This window comes from Haliotis cracherodii, unplaced genomic scaffold (genome assembly GCF_022045235.1).
Source record: "Haliotis cracherodii isolate W230 unplaced genomic scaffold, xgHalCrac1.p SCAF_1, whole genome shotgun sequence".
Lineage (NCBI taxonomy): Eukaryota > Metazoa > Mollusca > Gastropoda > Lepetellida > Haliotidae > Haliotis > Haliotis cracherodii.
Window position 1 is genome coordinate 9,797,501 of NW_027266264.1, and position 17,719 is coordinate 9,815,219.

General features: G+C 39.6%; 1 protein-coding gene across 13 annotated transcripts in view; it reads left to right on the forward strand.

The window, feature by feature from the left end:
* LOC139472247 (potassium voltage-gated channel protein Shaw-like) overlaps nucleotides 1-17,719 on the forward strand; it is a 132,911-nt gene that overhangs the window by 98,299 nt on the left and 16,893 nt on the right. For 12 of the 13 annotated variants that reach the window (XM_071254659.1, XM_071254648.1, XM_071254640.1 and 9 more), the window contains 2 exons: nucleotides 5,407-6,414; nucleotides 15,466-16,390. In XM_071254659.1, coding sequence (XP_071110760.1) covers nucleotides 5,893-6,414; nucleotides 15,466-16,390 — 1,447 coding nt within the window. In that variant the 5' untranslated portion in view covers nucleotides 5,407-5,892. The remainder of the gene's footprint in view (nucleotides 1-5,406; nucleotides 6,415-15,465; nucleotides 16,391-17,719) is intronic. The other variant, XM_071254675.1, reaches the window with a different exon arrangement.

Genomic DNA, 17,719 nt, shown 5'->3' on the forward strand with positions numbered 1-17,719 from the left:
GATGGCATGGCACCGGTTCTTTAAAAAAATTTAGTATTCTGGAAACATATGCCTCTTATGAAATATACCTCATTAAAAAACATATCCTCACCACTCCTTTCCATCACCCTAACCATCGACTGACAAATAGGCGTTCCTTGAATTTACGATGCGACGGTCTTAAAACATATTAACGATTACTGTTGTGATTACTGTATGACTGACCCAGAGGTCCAAGAGAAACTGTGAATGCATTCGTTATGTTCCACATACGTGAATATCTAACCTCAATCTAGCTCCGGCGAATCAAATCCGATTGATCTACCAAGTCTCGTTGTCTTCTCGGCTTAGACGCGATTTGGTCGAAACCTCAGACAGTTATTGACAGAAGTCCTCCCGACCGCCAACGATTGTTCGTCGCTTGTTTAGTGTTGACGTATCGCTAAGCCCGACATGTTTATGCCACAGTCAAATGTCTTACTGATGTGGCTTGCCACAGTAGCATATGTCTGAGTGAAGCTTAGTATGAAAGCATAACAGTGTTATATGGAGTCATTAGGCACAGCGTGGGTGCTGGCTTGCCATGTGGGTTTCCATATCCGAGTCCACCAGTCTTCGCGAGGCAATGGCTCTAATATTTGTTGAATATGTATGACCAATAATTGACTAGAAGACCATGCTTGGTATATCTTGTATATATTCATGTACGATCTAAATGATGAGCTTTCCTTTTCATGGTATAGAGGCTTTGATGTTTTAATGATCGGTTACGGAGTGAATGTGGTGCGTTGTGTAATGTTCATGCCTATTAATTGGCATCGGAACCAGCATCCTCCGTCACAGCGAAAGCACAACCTTTGCCTAATGCTAACAGGGCCAATAATTATAGTATGTAAAAAAGTTCATTGTCATAACAATGTAGAAAGTATTATTAATATATTAGTTGTGAATACAAATCACAGCTTGCATTATTTATTTATCCTTAACAAATATTCATTAAAATAATAATTCAAGTTGAAGAAAATAATATGACATGGTTGCTTGATTAATTTGATGAAATTCGATTATACGAAAACCAAAATGATATGTTACATAGTCATTAGGTTGAAGAGTACACTTCACATGCTGACATTAATTTATGACGCAAGTTCAGGATGAAATAACAGATCCAAAACTGCTTGGAGTGGTTGAGCGACAATCTGATGTTCATTTCTCTGTTCAGACATATATACCACTTAAGGAATGCTCGATTTTAGGCGTTATATGTAGTTAACCTTGTAACAGAAGGATATAAACTCGGTAGCTTCAAACAAACACTGATATACTTTACATTGAAATACACCACTGTGCAGTTGTTGAACGTGTTCAGTTCAGCATAGTCTGTCTTACAGACCCTGATACAAATATATATCAAATACAGCCCATGCAAGTCTATAATGTTTGGCAAGTCTAGATCACTGCAGTATCTGAAAATGAAGAGAGTCACTGGGCTCCTTTTTATTATATTTTTATTAAGATAACTGAACAACTGTTTTTTTATGTACGATATGTTCATTTCAGAGACTAGATGTTAGTCTAAGTTCAGCATGTTAATTGTAGCAATACCATGTGAACCAGAAGAATCTTCACATATCTACAGTACTCCAGTGACCTCCATCCTATCGTCCAGATCGCTGAATGTTAATACGCTGCTCTTTCCCTACTCCCTCATCATTAACTCCGCCACACATCTCACTCTTGAAGACAGTTCTTGTATTTATACACGTCAAGCACTCGCTGTAGTAATTTTCTTTCAAGCATAAACTCACTTGCACATTCCCTGAGCCTTCAAATTATGCTAATGGTTTGTGTGACTTCTGTGTCATATCGAATAAACAACATAAGCTTGTTCTTTACTCCGGGCTGGGATGATGTGCTTCTTCCGTCTTCACTTAGGTGTGAGATAAAATCTCCTACTTCAGCAATTAGGAAACATTATTGGTGCATCTGTTTGGAATCAGACTTAGAATAAGTCATGATGTAGTTAAACTAGTCGAATATCAATGAATTGAAGATCATATTGTATAATGTGTTTATTTGTTTACGCAGTGTTATTATTCAGGAAAATAGTCCCGTTTGTAATGGATTCGAAGGGAGTAGGTAAGGTTGAACGTCCTTTAGCTATGCTGCATCCATCTCGCAGCGGTATGGTAGGAACAGGTTTCTTGAATATCAGTGTGGCATTTCTACCGGGGCCTTGTACTTGACCTCTCTGCTGTCTGAGAGCTGGGGGAATGTTTTGTTTGGGAGCTCAACCGTTTGTGACAAACTGTGAGTCGGATCTATGTTCTATGAGTGTCAACAAATTGACGTAAAATGCTATCATGTAATAGGTTGCTTCAGTGTAATTTAGCGAAAGCAACAGTATGGTTTATGAAGGCACAAGGCAACGATGTGGTGTAGGAAGCATCACTGTGGTGTATGAATGCATGACAATGGTGTATGAATGCATGACAATGGTGTATGGATGCATTACTATGGCGTATGAATGCATCACTGTGGTGTATGAATGCATCACTATGGCGTATGAATGCATCACTATGGTGTATGAATGCATCACTATGGCGTATGAATGCATCACTATGGCGTATGAATGCATCACTATGGTGTATGAATGCATCACTATGGTGTATGAATGCATCACTATGGTGTATGAATGCATCACTATGGCGTATGAAAGCAGCAGTATGATGTATGATAGCAGCAATATGGTGTATGAATGCATCACTATGGTGTATGAATGCATCACTATGGTGTATAGATGCATCACTATGGCGTATGAATGCATCACTATGGTGTATGAATGCATCACTATGGCGTATGAATGCAGCAGTATGATGTATGATAGCAGCAATATGGTGTATGAAAGCATGTTTGCTTTTCGAACTATTCAAACATTCAGATCGGATGAAACATACTGAATGTATGTCGAATACATACAATTAGAACAATGGAAGTTGCAGAAGACACCAGACTCAATCAAGCCACACTGGCAAAGGTCTTGGAGACATGATTTACTTCCTTTCACCGCCGATAATGACCAGTGTCCACTTCAACGGTATCCATGCCTGGCATTATTCACCTTGTCATCATTCTGTACGCTGGAGATATTAATTATGGTTGTAAGTAGTGACTAACGGTCATTCGGTGAACCGAGGCTAGAAATAGCCTATTCTTATTACCGATGTAGTGAGGGCACAGGCATGGTCACTTTACCAATGCTTGGTGATCACTGGTTTGTGTGTGCATTTTGTCAAGGCATGTATTGCATGTTGATATAAAAGAAGTCGGTATGATATAGTATTTCAGAGCATATCTTTTGAAAGATTGTCAACGTTAATGTTGGTATGCAATACGATGAACCATATTGCATTAATCATCAGACTTCACATCAGTTGTATTCCAATAGCTGTACTCTGTCTTGAACTAAGAACATCTTACAATGCTACATCTCACAGAAGATAAACATGAAATCTATTCCACAACGTGTTAACCACTTCATGTCAAATCAGGTTTGTGAGAAATCGATTGTTTTAATTGTATAATGTGCCACAACTCTCGCTGTGCGATACGCGTATTTTATGGGATATTGGCAACGATCCACAAAGTGTTGCTCTTCATGTTTTGCATTGATTTACTCGACTCAGCTCAACGCAGAGATGCTTCAGTACTCTGTTTGCCGTCCATGGCCGCCATCTTGGATTTTCTCTACCATCTGCTGTGAGAAATTATCGATTTTCCAGTGCTGGTTAAACATTGCTAACCGACTTGGCATTATTTTCTTGCAGATCTGACACCAGGGGACGGACTTGCCGCTTCCTAGTTGACAGTCCTCGTACTATAATACACTTTTAAGTCCGACCTATTTCAGAAGAGAACCGAGCGGACAGCCGTTCTATTTTCGATCCCAAAAATATTTTCAGCCATTTCTAATTTATGGAAACGGTTTACTTTATGTATTTCATCACTATGAACTCCAGTGGTTCTGGGTTGGGTTTGGCCTGCATTGGTGAGATGGGGAATATTCTATTCACCACATATTGCTAAATGCATACGAGCAGGTGTTTTCATATGCATATTTAGGCAATTTGCACCTGCAACCTTTTTGAATTTTGCACCCTCTCGAAAAAAACATCCTTAGTCAATGAGGAACTAATAAGTGGCTATGTTTCAAAACGTTTTATATGCAGTCGTCATTTCCTTCTAATAGAATGATGTTTGAATACGGTTATATGAGAGATAGGATCTGAAGTGAAATACGTGATTCAGTTGTTAAGGTTCTTCTGTATACAGATTCACCGATTAACGAAAACACAAGCCACATTTTGCTCCAAAATCGATGAATAGATAAAGCCTAAGAATCTACATGACCTGTTCCAACAGTTTACACAATGAGGGTGCCCGTTCCACTACTGCTGGGATGAAGTTAATAGACACACACAACTTACAGTTACGCATGAAACACCGTCTTTTTTTGTCGTCGTCATCATCATCATCATCATCATCATCATCACCTGATTGTGTGGTTCAACCTCGCCCTGATATATACCCACCTACGTGTTTAACGGGTTCTTCCCACTTACCCAACTCATATTGTCTAGAAGTATAAAACCAACAGCAAATGTCGACGTTCTCTGTCACTGCGGAGCTCGTGACAGAGGCTGTGATCTGACTGAAATTCTGTTCAAAACAGCATTTCACTCATGTCTTCTATGTCAAGATAATGTACAGCTGCATGTCAATATCAAGGATGCTACAACAAGGTCTACTTTATTGACAAAATAATAATTGCAATGGGTGTGGTCCGAGTGTTTGTCCCGCCGATAAATGCTACATACGTTTACACACCGATAAATGCATGTGTATACTAAGGGTATATTTGGAGGTCGACGTCCTATAATCCAAAGCCATGCTTCATAACGCTCAAGCGAATATACGATACACGCGGCTGGTAGTTGATCGTGAATACGTCTATACATTTTACAAGAATTTTGGCATTCCGGACAGGTATTTCGTATGTGTGTACTATTGAAATATTGATCTGTTGGCTGAGGCAGTTATACAGCACTGTAATGGTATACACTATGTGATCGGCATGGTAGATTGTCAAGTTTCCTGTGCCGTGTTTTCTTGTCAATAATCATTATTAGAACATACCTGGTATTTCAGTGATCAATTCATACAATAATTATTGTCATCACTCTTTTGCCTTTTACACCATATGTAATGTATGTTGGCTTATTTGGCCTCCACTTTAAGTAAATTATGCCTTGGCAGATACATTGTTGGTATACCTTTACTGAGAGCTTGACATGCTCAGTCTTACGAGGAATGATTAATCTTGATTACATTAAATAAAGTAATTGAATGTACAATATGTTTTTGCAGGTCCCCAGCTTATGAGAGCATGCCCCGACGTCGCTACCAGCTCATCAGAAGGTGAAGGCCGTCGCGCACCATGAGGCATAAAAGCAGTGGCGGTAGAGCGGCGGATGCACATGTTACATAAGGGGTTAATCCACCTAGCCGGACACTGACTGTCATCACACTCGTAGGGTTAATGTCATCACAGAGCGACCTTACGTGGTAGTAGTTTCCTAGGCGACATTACACCGGAAGGAGAGGTGGATAGAAGCTCTCCACTTCCGGAGGTAGAGAAATATTAGTAGAGTCTCGTTCTGGATAATAGTGATTCGCAGACTCGGATGGTGTGTTCACTGTGGATCAAGGTTTAGTTCTCCTTCGTCCCGACTGTTTGTGTGATTCATATATAGGATCTATTGCAGTAGGATACACCAACAACCATTTATATTGCTTTGTGTACCAATAAGGAGGGCATTCGGTTGACCCTCTGTGTATTGACGAGTGAACACAATGACTGATGCAGATAACAGGGTTATCCTCAATGTAGGGGGCATACGCCATGAGACGTATAAAGCCACCTTAAAGAAAATCCCGGCCACCCGATTGTCCCGTTTGACGGAGGCCTTGGCCAACTATGATCCAGTACTCAATGAGTACTTCTTTGATCGCCATCCCGGGGTCTTTGCTCAAATCCTCAACTACTATCGTAGTGGCAAACTTCATTACCCGACGGATGTGTGCGGTCCGTTGTTTGAAGAGGAGTTGGAGTTTTGGTCTCTTGATGCCAACCAGGTGGAACCCTGTTGCTGGATGACGTACACCCAGCACAGGGACACCCAAGATGTGCTCGCCATCTTGGATCGGTTGGATCTTGACACAGACAAACCAACAGAAGAGGACATCATGAAGAGGTTTGGACTTGAGGAAGAGTACAAACAGGGCGAGCTGAACTGCTGGCAGCGGATTAAACCAAAAATCTGGGCATTGTTCGATGAACCGTACTCGTCTACAGCCGCAAAGGCAAGTCACCAGGTGTTTTGACTTAAATTGCCACCTTTCAGTGTGTAGAGTCCTTGTTGTGATAGTCATGTCAACATTGACAACCTCCCCTTGGCTAGGCCTCAATACACTGAACCATGGGAAAACAAAAGAGAGAGTTTAACATACGATTCAATTTTTCAAAACAGTAATTATGTAAACTAAAAACGCAGCTATCAGATAAATATTAACTGTTTGAGTAGTCGAATTTTAGAAAAAGCCCAGTTCTTTTAACACTGTAATTGCCGTAAACGTGCCTTGGACCAACGCCTACTCGAACAGTTATATTTCCTTATACCTAACATACCTTCCAATTTGTAAGTTGTAAGTTTGTCTTTCGACGTAAAATTTGAGTAGTCGCGTTTTTTAAATACAACACATCTACATCCTGTTTAAAGGCCGAAAGAGTTCCTCTAACAGAGGTCCTACTCGATCAGTTGTTTGTCCCATGGTTCACTGTGATCGTAGTGCCATCTATCGGCGGAGGTCAAGCTAAAGGGGGGACTTTTATATCGTGATCGACTCTATCTCTCTGTTCTCTTTAACTTAGACTGCTAGAACTCAGTTACAACATGTAGAAATATATCTATATATATATATATACAACAAACTCACACTTTTTCTCGCTCCGGTACACCCCAGCGTGTTAGCCACGGCAATATCAAATATTATCCAAGTAGCCGAAGATGCTTGCTTCCAAATGGAAAATGAATGGCGGTCCCATCGATGATGACAACTGGAGGTATTCTAAAGGTGGCAATTTCATTAATATTAACAGCTATGCGCTATGCCACATTAACAGCCACTGCATGAACACCTCACCCGTGTATTGGAATCTGGTTGGAGGGAATATGGTTTAACCACTGGTTGAAGGATATGGGTGTTTTTGTCTTGTGGTTAAGAGCAGAGTCGGATGTCAGTCATTGTTTGACGTGATCAGGCCTGGAAGCTCTTGTTTGTGTGCTGGTGGATTGTCTGAAGAATGTGTTGGGGTGGATTATATAGATGCATATGTCTGAGAAGAGTTTTACACTGTATTGCAGTCGTGGTACTACCTTGCTTTTCAATGTCTAGGGGAGTTTCAAGAAGTACCAACTTGTATGTGGTCGTGAATGTGTCGATAGGCATGCTTAAACAGAAATGTATGCTGTTGAATATCAAATATACTCCAAAATAATATGACTTGATAAAATGAAGAAGTGGATTTTCTTAAACTGGCATTTAACCTAAGGAAAGTACTGTTTTTCCATCTTTGAAAAACACGCCAACAAACAATATATTGACGTCGCCATGACGTCACCAGATTATGTACTTTAGATTGTGGTCAAGATTTTGAAGAATAGATATGATGGTTTTAATTTGAAATGGAAATTATGTTTGGCATATTCATGAGAAGCTAGATCGCATTTGCATGCAGGCGGATACCACGTGTACATCTGCTAGATGTGTAGGTAGTACTGTTCTGTGATGTTGGTCACGGCCTATTAATCTAGAAGGCGGGATATTTATACAAATATATCTCTTTATAACTGAAGCAGCACGAATCTTGATCCCAGACTTTCAAAGTATGTTATTGAAATTCCCACATGAAGCTTCATAAAAATATTGTAATTTTTGTCACGCTACCGCAGCTTATCTTTTCGGTTTGGTAGGTATTTGTAAGCATGGCGTGAGCTGTGCCTGGAGTTTGAACGTTGAGACTGTCTGGAGGGGGCTATCAAAGGGAAATTATGAAATCATACTTCAGTAGGGTCTGCTGTGGGTTGAATGAAAACTACAAAGAGGTGCTTGTTTATGTCAGCGTAATATCAATGTGCGTTCAAATCGTGTATTTAGTTTTCAATTTGGTAGTGTAATACCATCAATACCTCATTATGGGGCACACCTAGACGTTGTGTATATCGGCTAGGCGTGCAAATTGTTGTTCACTTTATGTCCTCTTGTGAGGTGAATCAGTGGAATTGAGGGAGACTCCGTCGGTACATTCATCCAAGATTTATTTTGATAGCATGTTACAAATTACATTAGTCACTTATGAGTTCTTGAGTTATTTATGAAAAACTCTGACGCTGCTAATTGATAAATAAAGTTCACAAATAAAGTCCCTCAAGTAAATATGTATACAAAAATGCTGTTTTTCTAGTCTGAAAACCGATTTTCAAAATTGATTGAAATTTGCAACTTTATAGGTTAGACACTTGATACGAGTCAGATATTTTCTTTTATCGTAGACATATTAAACCTAATTTCGGTGTGCCAGTTTAAGTCTGTTCAGCAAATACTCTTGTCGAATCTCTAGGTGTTCAGTATCTAATCTTGTCGAATCTCTAGGTGTTCAGCACCTAATTTCGTTGAATTTCTGGGTGTTCAGTATCTAATCTTGTCGAATCTCCATGTGTTCAGTATCTAATCTTGTCGAATCTCTAGGTGTTCAGCACCTAATCTCGTTGAATTTCTGGGTGTTCGGTATCTAATCTTGTCGAATCTCCATGTGTTTGGTATCTAATCTTGTCAAATCTCTAGGTGTTCAGCACCTAATCTTGTTGAATTTCTGGGTGTTCAGTATCTAATCTTGTCGAATCTCCATGTGTTCAGTATCTAATCTTGTCGAATCTCTAGGTGTTCAGCACCTAATCTTGTTGAATTTCTGGGTGTTCAGTATCTAATCTTGTAGAATCTCCATGTGTTTAGTATCTAATCTTGTCGAATCTCTAGGTGTTCAACACCTAATCTTGTCGAATCTCTAGGTGTTCAACGCCTAATCTTGTCGAATCACCAGGTGTTCAGCATCTAATCTGGTCTTATCACTAGGTGTTAAACACCTAATTTTGTCGAATCACTAGGTGTTCAACGCCTAATCTTGTCGAATCACTAGGTGTTCAACGCCTAATCTTGTCGAATCACTAGGTGTTCAGCATCTAATCTGGTCTAATCAGTTGGTGTTCAGCATCTAATCTTGCCAAATCAGTCGGTGTTCAGTATATATTTCTTAAATCGGTTTGTGTTATACATCTAAGCTTATCGAATCAGTGGTTATTCAGAATATATATTTGTTGAATCATTTGGTGTTCTGAATTTATTCTTGTCGAATAATTACACATTTAGCAACATAACCCGCCGTAACATTGGCTGTTCAGAACCTAGTATGGTTGAATCATTGGATATTCAACAATTTAACCTGCCGTACTTTGGGTGTTGAGAATCACATCTTAACTATTGCCATATATGTACCTATAACACAGAATTGAGAACTAATAATTCATGTTTCCTTTACTACTACTAATATAGTCCCAATATCTGTAATTGTGTACTTAACCAGTTTCAAGTAAGACACTGCCACCTAAAACATAAAGATTGTTTTCTGGGTACTGATATTTTCTAGTCAGATTAGTAATGTATATCATGCATTTTGTGGCCGATAGAAGACTATGAGATATGTGCTTAAAACCGTGTAGGAATACAATCTAATCACTGCATCTGCATCCGCCTCGTGGAAGTAGTTCTGCTTACGCAGCTTGGGGTGTATGCTTTCACTGTGCAAGGACAGACGTGCATTATCGTAAGCCACCTTGAGCAATGTCCACACGTATGCAGGCACCTACACGTTTTCGTTTTGTCATGCAATGCCATTATTAAATGTCCCTGTTTCTCATAGCATACAGGACATATCACTATCACCCATACCACTAACACATCAAAAGCATGCTGATCATTCTAACACAGTAATATTCCATACATATTTGGATTAAGAGAATTGATCTCTCAGCTTCTGAAATACACCCCGAATACGACTGTTCTATCAATTATTTCGTCTACAACATCTACATGCGAGTGTTGTGAATCTTTTCTGTTGTGTTGTGGTACGCATCTGTTGTTCGTGGTGTTATATATTTAAATGGTAATGATGATAACATCAATTCATATTGAATTAATTTCCATTTCTCTACTTAATATATCACTGATATAAATATGTTTTTACTTGTAATTTTACAATACATTTCTTAGAGAACTATGATTAATATATCATATATATATATATATATATATATATACACATTGACAACTGATTGATATAATGTTACTAAAGTCATTCTTCTACCACCAGAATCTATCCACCAATGTTTATCGTCAGTTGTCGTATGCACCAAGTTCAAGGTATATGATCACGGGGTAAAACATAATATGAGCTCCACTGCCAAATTACCAAAGACAATTCAGCAAATCAATTAAGTATCAGTTTGATATTATCCAAAGATTGCGTTAAATACTATTAGCGTAAATATTGAAAAGCGTTTACATGCACTACTTTACAAGGCAAGAGCTCTGGGATCAGTGTCTGGTTAGGGGGTCGCGGAAGGATATGGAGACGTTTGGGAAACAAGGTTACTCCATTTGTGAAGCAGCAACAACGGCATCAGGCAAGGTCTGCAACTGGGAGGTTATTGATCTTCATGGTGGAAAATCGAGATGGCGGGAATGTTGCCTGCAAGCCAGCGAAGACGATGGCCACCACGACGTCTGTATGGCGGCATCATCGGAACATTATGACGATTTATTCCTCACAATGATGTCAGGAGCCGATACAATGACGTAGGCACCGCGTTGCTTAGTGAACGATGACGTGGATGGTCGTGGTCGTCAACGTTCCCTGTCCCCAACGTGCATCTTCATCAAAGTGATGGGGAATGTGGCAGTGTGTTTGGATCGATATGCCAAATGGATATGGTCTATTTCTGAATTTGGTCTCTTACTTGCTCGGTTTCTTGACGGGTTAGGCAGTGTCTTCACACACGGATCAAATGATTTAAAAAATCAATCATACCACTTGATGGATAGTACTAGATCCTAATGGAAGTGTTTTACCTAAAGTCCGTTCCATATTTCACTGTTTTTAAGGAAGCGGGTAACAAGGCATTCATGAAAGACAGCTCTGTGCTTTTGTTACAATCATATCTTTATAGTTTTAGGCTTCGGTGTTTAGTACTCGAGAACACCACCTTTCACAATCACGGGTTAAGTAGCTGTATTAGTATGTAGATCCTTTAAGATCTTTCCTGTAACGCAATACACTTGTTTGTTTGTTTGTTTGCATAATGTATGCAGCTGAAACGTTAGTCTTTTTCCTGTTAACGAAACAAATACATTTTTTCAACCCAAAGATATACTGTCATCTGAACGACAACAAAACATATTTTTGAATTACTTCTTTGAATACAATAAACTTTATTTCGCAAATACCCATGCGACAAAAAAACCCGTCCCATCTCAGCGTGCCTCTCAAATCTACTAAGGGTTACTAAATGATGTGTAGAATATTCAGATATTCAGACATACACGATGAAGGAAACATCATTATTTTCCATAAACTGTAATACCGTATAAAACTATATTAACGAAAATTGCAACGTCACAATATAAGCACAAAGGGAGAATTGACCCACTGCTGACATCATGCTCGTTAAATTAACATAATGGAGTATGTGTATGGGTGATTTTCAGGGCCTGGTTAAGGGATAAGGGACTCGGCGAAAACCCCACTCACTCACTCGCGTTTTGACAAAGATCATTGAATATCGAACGGCAGCGCAAAAGTCTATCCAGTGTCGATAATCCGACGAAACAGATTCCATTTTGCGCAAAAGGCAAAAAAGCGGTGAAACTTATATTTGAACATGCCGTACCAACGTGGCAATCGCGAAGACGTTGTTCTGATAAGTAGTGTACTTCTGCCGTTTTCAGTATGACATATCTGAACATATGTCAGTGTCAGTTTGTCCCGATCGGTGGCATGTGTGTCATTGACGTTAAATAGTCATTTACCGCTAACGTCGCGATCCTGGAAAAGTTTTTTTATTGTCAATGTTGTAATTTTGCTGTTTAAAATTAAGGGTATATCAATATCGTGTTGCACTAGTTTTCAAGGCATTGGACAGTGCGTGTATCAATGGCGCTAAATGAATCTGATTGTTTTACAGCGAAGCACTTGAATCAATTTAATAACCTCATGTTGGGCGCGTGTCATCAGGTGGAAACTCTTGGTCCTCCCTACGGACCAATCGACAAGTCGAAAATGTAAAGGATAAAAAACAGCCCATATTGATTCATGCTTGACGGGGTTTGATAAAATGCACACTAACATCTGTAGATGAATCCAAGAGGCCCCCAGATTAATAGAACCTCAAAAACACCAATCCTCATCGGCGCGGCATGATAATTTTGTGTCATTCAGCTACAAAGAACATGTCTAATTTCTTTAAGATTGAATTTTCCCAAGAAACCAAAACATAATTTTATATCATTACCTTTCCCAGTGAAACAAAAGAGATGGTGCGTTGGTCTTTCATCAACGAAATGACTATCACTCACCCAAAACTGCATTGACAACCAACCAGTCAACTAAAATCCCAACCTCTTTGAAATTTTAGTTCTGAGAAAAAAAATCAAAGAATTATTGAAACTGGCTATAACTAGGTATTGATTTTGTGCGAAGAGCTTCTCCTTTTGAAATGAAGCTACATTATCTAGCAACTGGGCCTCGGAGCGAGAGAAACTCCAGACCTCCCATCGACCCACAAGCTCAGCCGTGATGTGAACAGGGTTGCTTATAGAATTGAATCTTGTCAATATGAACGTCCAACACTGACACGCACGGAACTGCAATGATTATGGACATAGCTGTGTTCGCATTCTTGATTTGGTTCTTATTGGAAGTGAACAGTTCACAGAATGCGAACAGCATCTCATACGATCGAATCGTGTACTGAGCATACCAATATTCTGTGGACGATGTGAATAAATTAAATTGGGGATTTTTAAGTTTATATTTTTTTAAAATGCCGAGGAAAGATTTTAATTTCTTTTCCCCAAAGAAGTAATATCTATTGTGACAATGTTATTCCCAGTTTATGAACATAGTACGGATGAATGCATTATGCCATGCTATGAACATCATTCAAAGGGATGCACAACGTACGCAGCGAACATAATACAGATGAACGCGTAATGTGAATGGCATGCACTGTGAAAGACTGTACACAGTAGACAGATGAATGCATAACATACTCCGTGAACAGTAGACAGATGAATGCATAACATACACTGTAAACAGTGCACAGATAATGCATAACATACTCTGTGAACAGAATACAGATGATTGTATAACGTTCTCTGTAAACAGTGCACAGATAATGCATAACATACTCTGTGAACAGTATACAGATGAATGCATAACGTACTCTGTAAACAGTGCACAGATAATGCATAACATACTCTGTGAACACCGTACAGATGAATGCATAACGTACTCTGTGAACAGAATACAGATGAATGCATAACGTACTCTGTGAACAGTATACATATGAATGCATAACGGACTCTGTGAGCAGTAGACATATGAGTGCATAATGGACTATGTGAACAGTATACAGATGAATGCATAACGGACTCTGTGAACAGTATACATGTAAATGTATAACGGACTCTGTGAACAGAATACAGAAGAATGCATTATGTACACTGCGTTCAGAAGTCGTATAAATGCATTACGTGCAATGTACACTGTGAACGGTGTGGAAATAAATGCATTACGGAACAGTTTACAGATTGATGCGTAACGTGCAAAGTCCCTACCATGGTTTCTATGTCACATTACTCCCAAGCTTCGCGCGGTGGTAGGAGGCACAGTGGTGAAAGCGTTCTCTCGTCATACCGAAGGCCCGGGTTCCATACCGCCCATGTTCACACCATGTGAAGTCCATATCCGGTATCCCCAGTCGTGATATAACTTAAATATAACCCAACTCTCTCATGTACTGCAGGCAGCGATAGCTTATCGTCTCGTCAGATAGATATGATATCGACAGTACTTCACATGACCAAATATAGAACACAACTCAGATCATAACATTACCTAAAACCAAGAATGTGACTTGCGATGGATTTATTTTTTTCCAAATGAAATATAATTTAATGTTACAAGAATCTATCATGTTGCTAACTGATTGTGAAAGGTAATAAACTATCCGGGGAATTCGACCACGAGTCCTTGTACCATTAGCCCTTTTGCTCTGAAACATAACTTCTTTACGCTTCTTTCTAAGCGGGAGGTAGGGTAGCCTAGTGGTTGGAGCATTCGCTCGTCGCGCCGATGGTCCGGGTTTGATTCTCAATGTGTACATTGGGAAGCTCTTTTATTGTGACCCGCCGTGATAATGCTGAAATATTGTCAAAAGCAGTGTAAAACCATACTCCCTCACTCCCTCTATGCTAATCATGGTTGTGATATTTTATCTGTATCACATCTGAGATTGTAAAATATTAAACGTCAATTCCAGAAAACAAGCAGACGCGATCATTCAACAAAACAAATTCCACTGGGCGCTAAAGGCAAAATAGGGGTGAATATTATACGAATGGATCACTGAAAATCAGTGATCACACCAAGTGTGCGCGAAAATGTATTAACACATGTTGGGTCCTCATGCTTAAACAAGATTGACGTAAATCTGTATTCTTTTAATATGAACACCAAATTAAAGGTTGTCTCCGGTAACTGGAAGTATGAAATCAGTATTCGCGTTTTTGAAATGGTCAGTACATAACATGCTTTGAATGGGTGCTTTATAATAGACTACTGACGGTAGACAATGAACCGTTATTACATATTGGTGGTTTGTTCCTAATGTATATTCTATAATATGATTAAAGGTTTTAATCTGATAATGATACTTGAAATCGTGAAATTTGTGCATGTTGTTCTGTTTATTGTTGTTTGCTCAAACACTGTGGTGAACCGCAGTACATTGGTATGCTTAATGCCTTAAAATGTACTGTAGCAGAGAAATGTCAGAACTCAGGTCCACGGAACTAATGTCACTTCCCTGGCTTAGACTCAAATTATCCACCGGACCGAGAGTCCTGACATTTTTCTATACTTGTCAGTATTGGCTAGTGCTTGCTATATTTTGATGTTTTAAATTTGGATGTTTAACACCCGCAAAGCCGAAAAACATAACTAACGTTAATGTTATTTTTTTTTACTTTCAGATAATTGCGGTTATATCTGTCTTCTTCATAGTAATCTCTATATTGTCCTTCTGCCTCAAAACACATCCCGAAATGAGAGTTCCGGTCTTGCGCAATACCACTTCCAAAACGGCTGACGGGAATACAACATGGCGACTAGAGAAAACAGAGACCGAACCTCACGACGCTTTTTTCTACATTGAGTGTGCGAGCAATGCTTGGTTCACCTTCGAAATCATTATTCGCTTCATCGTAGCACCTAATAAATTTGATTTTTTGAAAGCACCCGTGAATATAATTGACATTGTAGCCACGTTATCTTTCTATTTAGATTTCTTGCTCACAAAACTACAACAGGAAAGCGACATGCTGGAGTTTTTTAGCATTATCCGTATCATGAGACTTTGTAAGCTAACGCGGCATTCCGCGGGATTGAAGATTCTCATTCATACCTTCAAAGCCAGTGCAAAGGAGTTAATCCTCCTCATATTCTTCCTCGTGCTCGGTATCGTCATCTTTGCAGCGCTCATCTACTATGCTGAGCGTATACAGTATAACCCGGAAAATGACTTCCAGAGCATCCCTGTGGGCTTGTGGTGGGCCATAGTCACCATGACAACAGTGGGATACGGGGACATGGTCCCTAAAACCTATGTCGGGATGTTTGTTGGAGCCTTGTGCGCATTGGCTGGTGTGCTTACGATAGCCCTTCCCGTACCTGTTATCGTGAGTAACTTCGCTCTGTTTTACTCGCATACTCAAGCCAGATCGAAACTACCCAAGAAGAGGAGACGGGTTCTTCCAGTGGAGGCACCCCGCCCGAAGGGACCTAAAGCTCCAGGGGCACCAGGGGGCGCTGGAGGCCCCGGGCCTGGGGGCACGCGCAGGATGAACGCCATCAAACATAACCACCCGGGAGCGTTGGAGGCAAAGATGGGCAGAATAGGTGAATCATTATTTTTGTTCATAGTTAGTGTCGTTTAATCTTCATTGTGATTTTAAAATTCCCCTGTGGTATATTTCGTGTTGATGTAAAGGTGGTCCAGTGGTGATTCAAGTCCAATCATGTCCTTCCAATAGTTTCCCAGAATAGTCGCTCGCACCACCCATCACGTATTCAAACGGCCCATCACACAACAGCCCATTAGTTCCAGTTGTAGATCAAGTTTCCTACACTGCGTCTATGTTAGAACTACCCAACCATAAGTATCCTGCATGATCTCTCTTCCAATAAGCTGCTCATGAACTGTTGTTTATAGAACTTCTGTCATAGACGTCACACTGCACGTGTAACATATGCCTCACGTGCATAAACCTGTCTTGCACATGTTTTCAATCTTCTACACTTACAGCCGCAGCGAATACGTACATTCCCCATCGTATTAATACGTGTGGGGTGATACTCCACTCTTACAGCCGAAATGCTTCTCAGAAGTGGCATCAACGTATTTATTCATATCTTGTAAACATGTTAAGTAGTGATGCATCTGTAGTTCTTTCATCCTCTTGATCCACAGGAACTACCCCCAGATGGGTACATTGAAAGAGTGACATAACTTATTTGCTTCACTTTTTGAATATAAGGTTGGCAAAATATAAAATGTTTATTTTGTATTTAATCAATCATTTTAATATAGATATTGTCCATAATGGTGACTCATATTGCGCACGTGTAATCATAACGCAGACAGCGTTGACGTAATACAAGCATATTTGTTGACGTCATATGTAATTAAGTCACACGAGATTATGACGTCACAAGAAGTAATTTTGACAATTATTTCTTTCCTTCTTCATTTCTAAAGTAGCAATTAAAAAGGTATCGCATTCGCATGTTCGTATATTAGGCTGAGTTTACGAAACTCAGAAATGATCCTGATACTCAGTTGGTAAAGTCAGCATGACATATACAATCTGTATGTATTATCATTATCCATTAACAAAGGATCATCGCTAGGATTTCAGCCGATGGTTAAAGCGTCTTAAAATGACCGGAAAAGGCCGTGATCAGTTTTCATCAGTCCGTCTGTCTTGTTGATACACAGCGCCCCAGTATTGATCCCAGGGGTGTACGTTTTATTAGGAATGTTATTAGAGGAAATATCAATATTCACCCAAGAGAGACTATTTATTGGACGTGGAATCTGACGATTTGTTTGAAATATCATTCAGTAAACATCACGGTCGATATCGACAGTTGAATAAGGGTCATCTGTTCGTTCGGTCACTCAACTATTGCAGCATCCGAAGCAGCAACTTCACATCCATTTTTTCA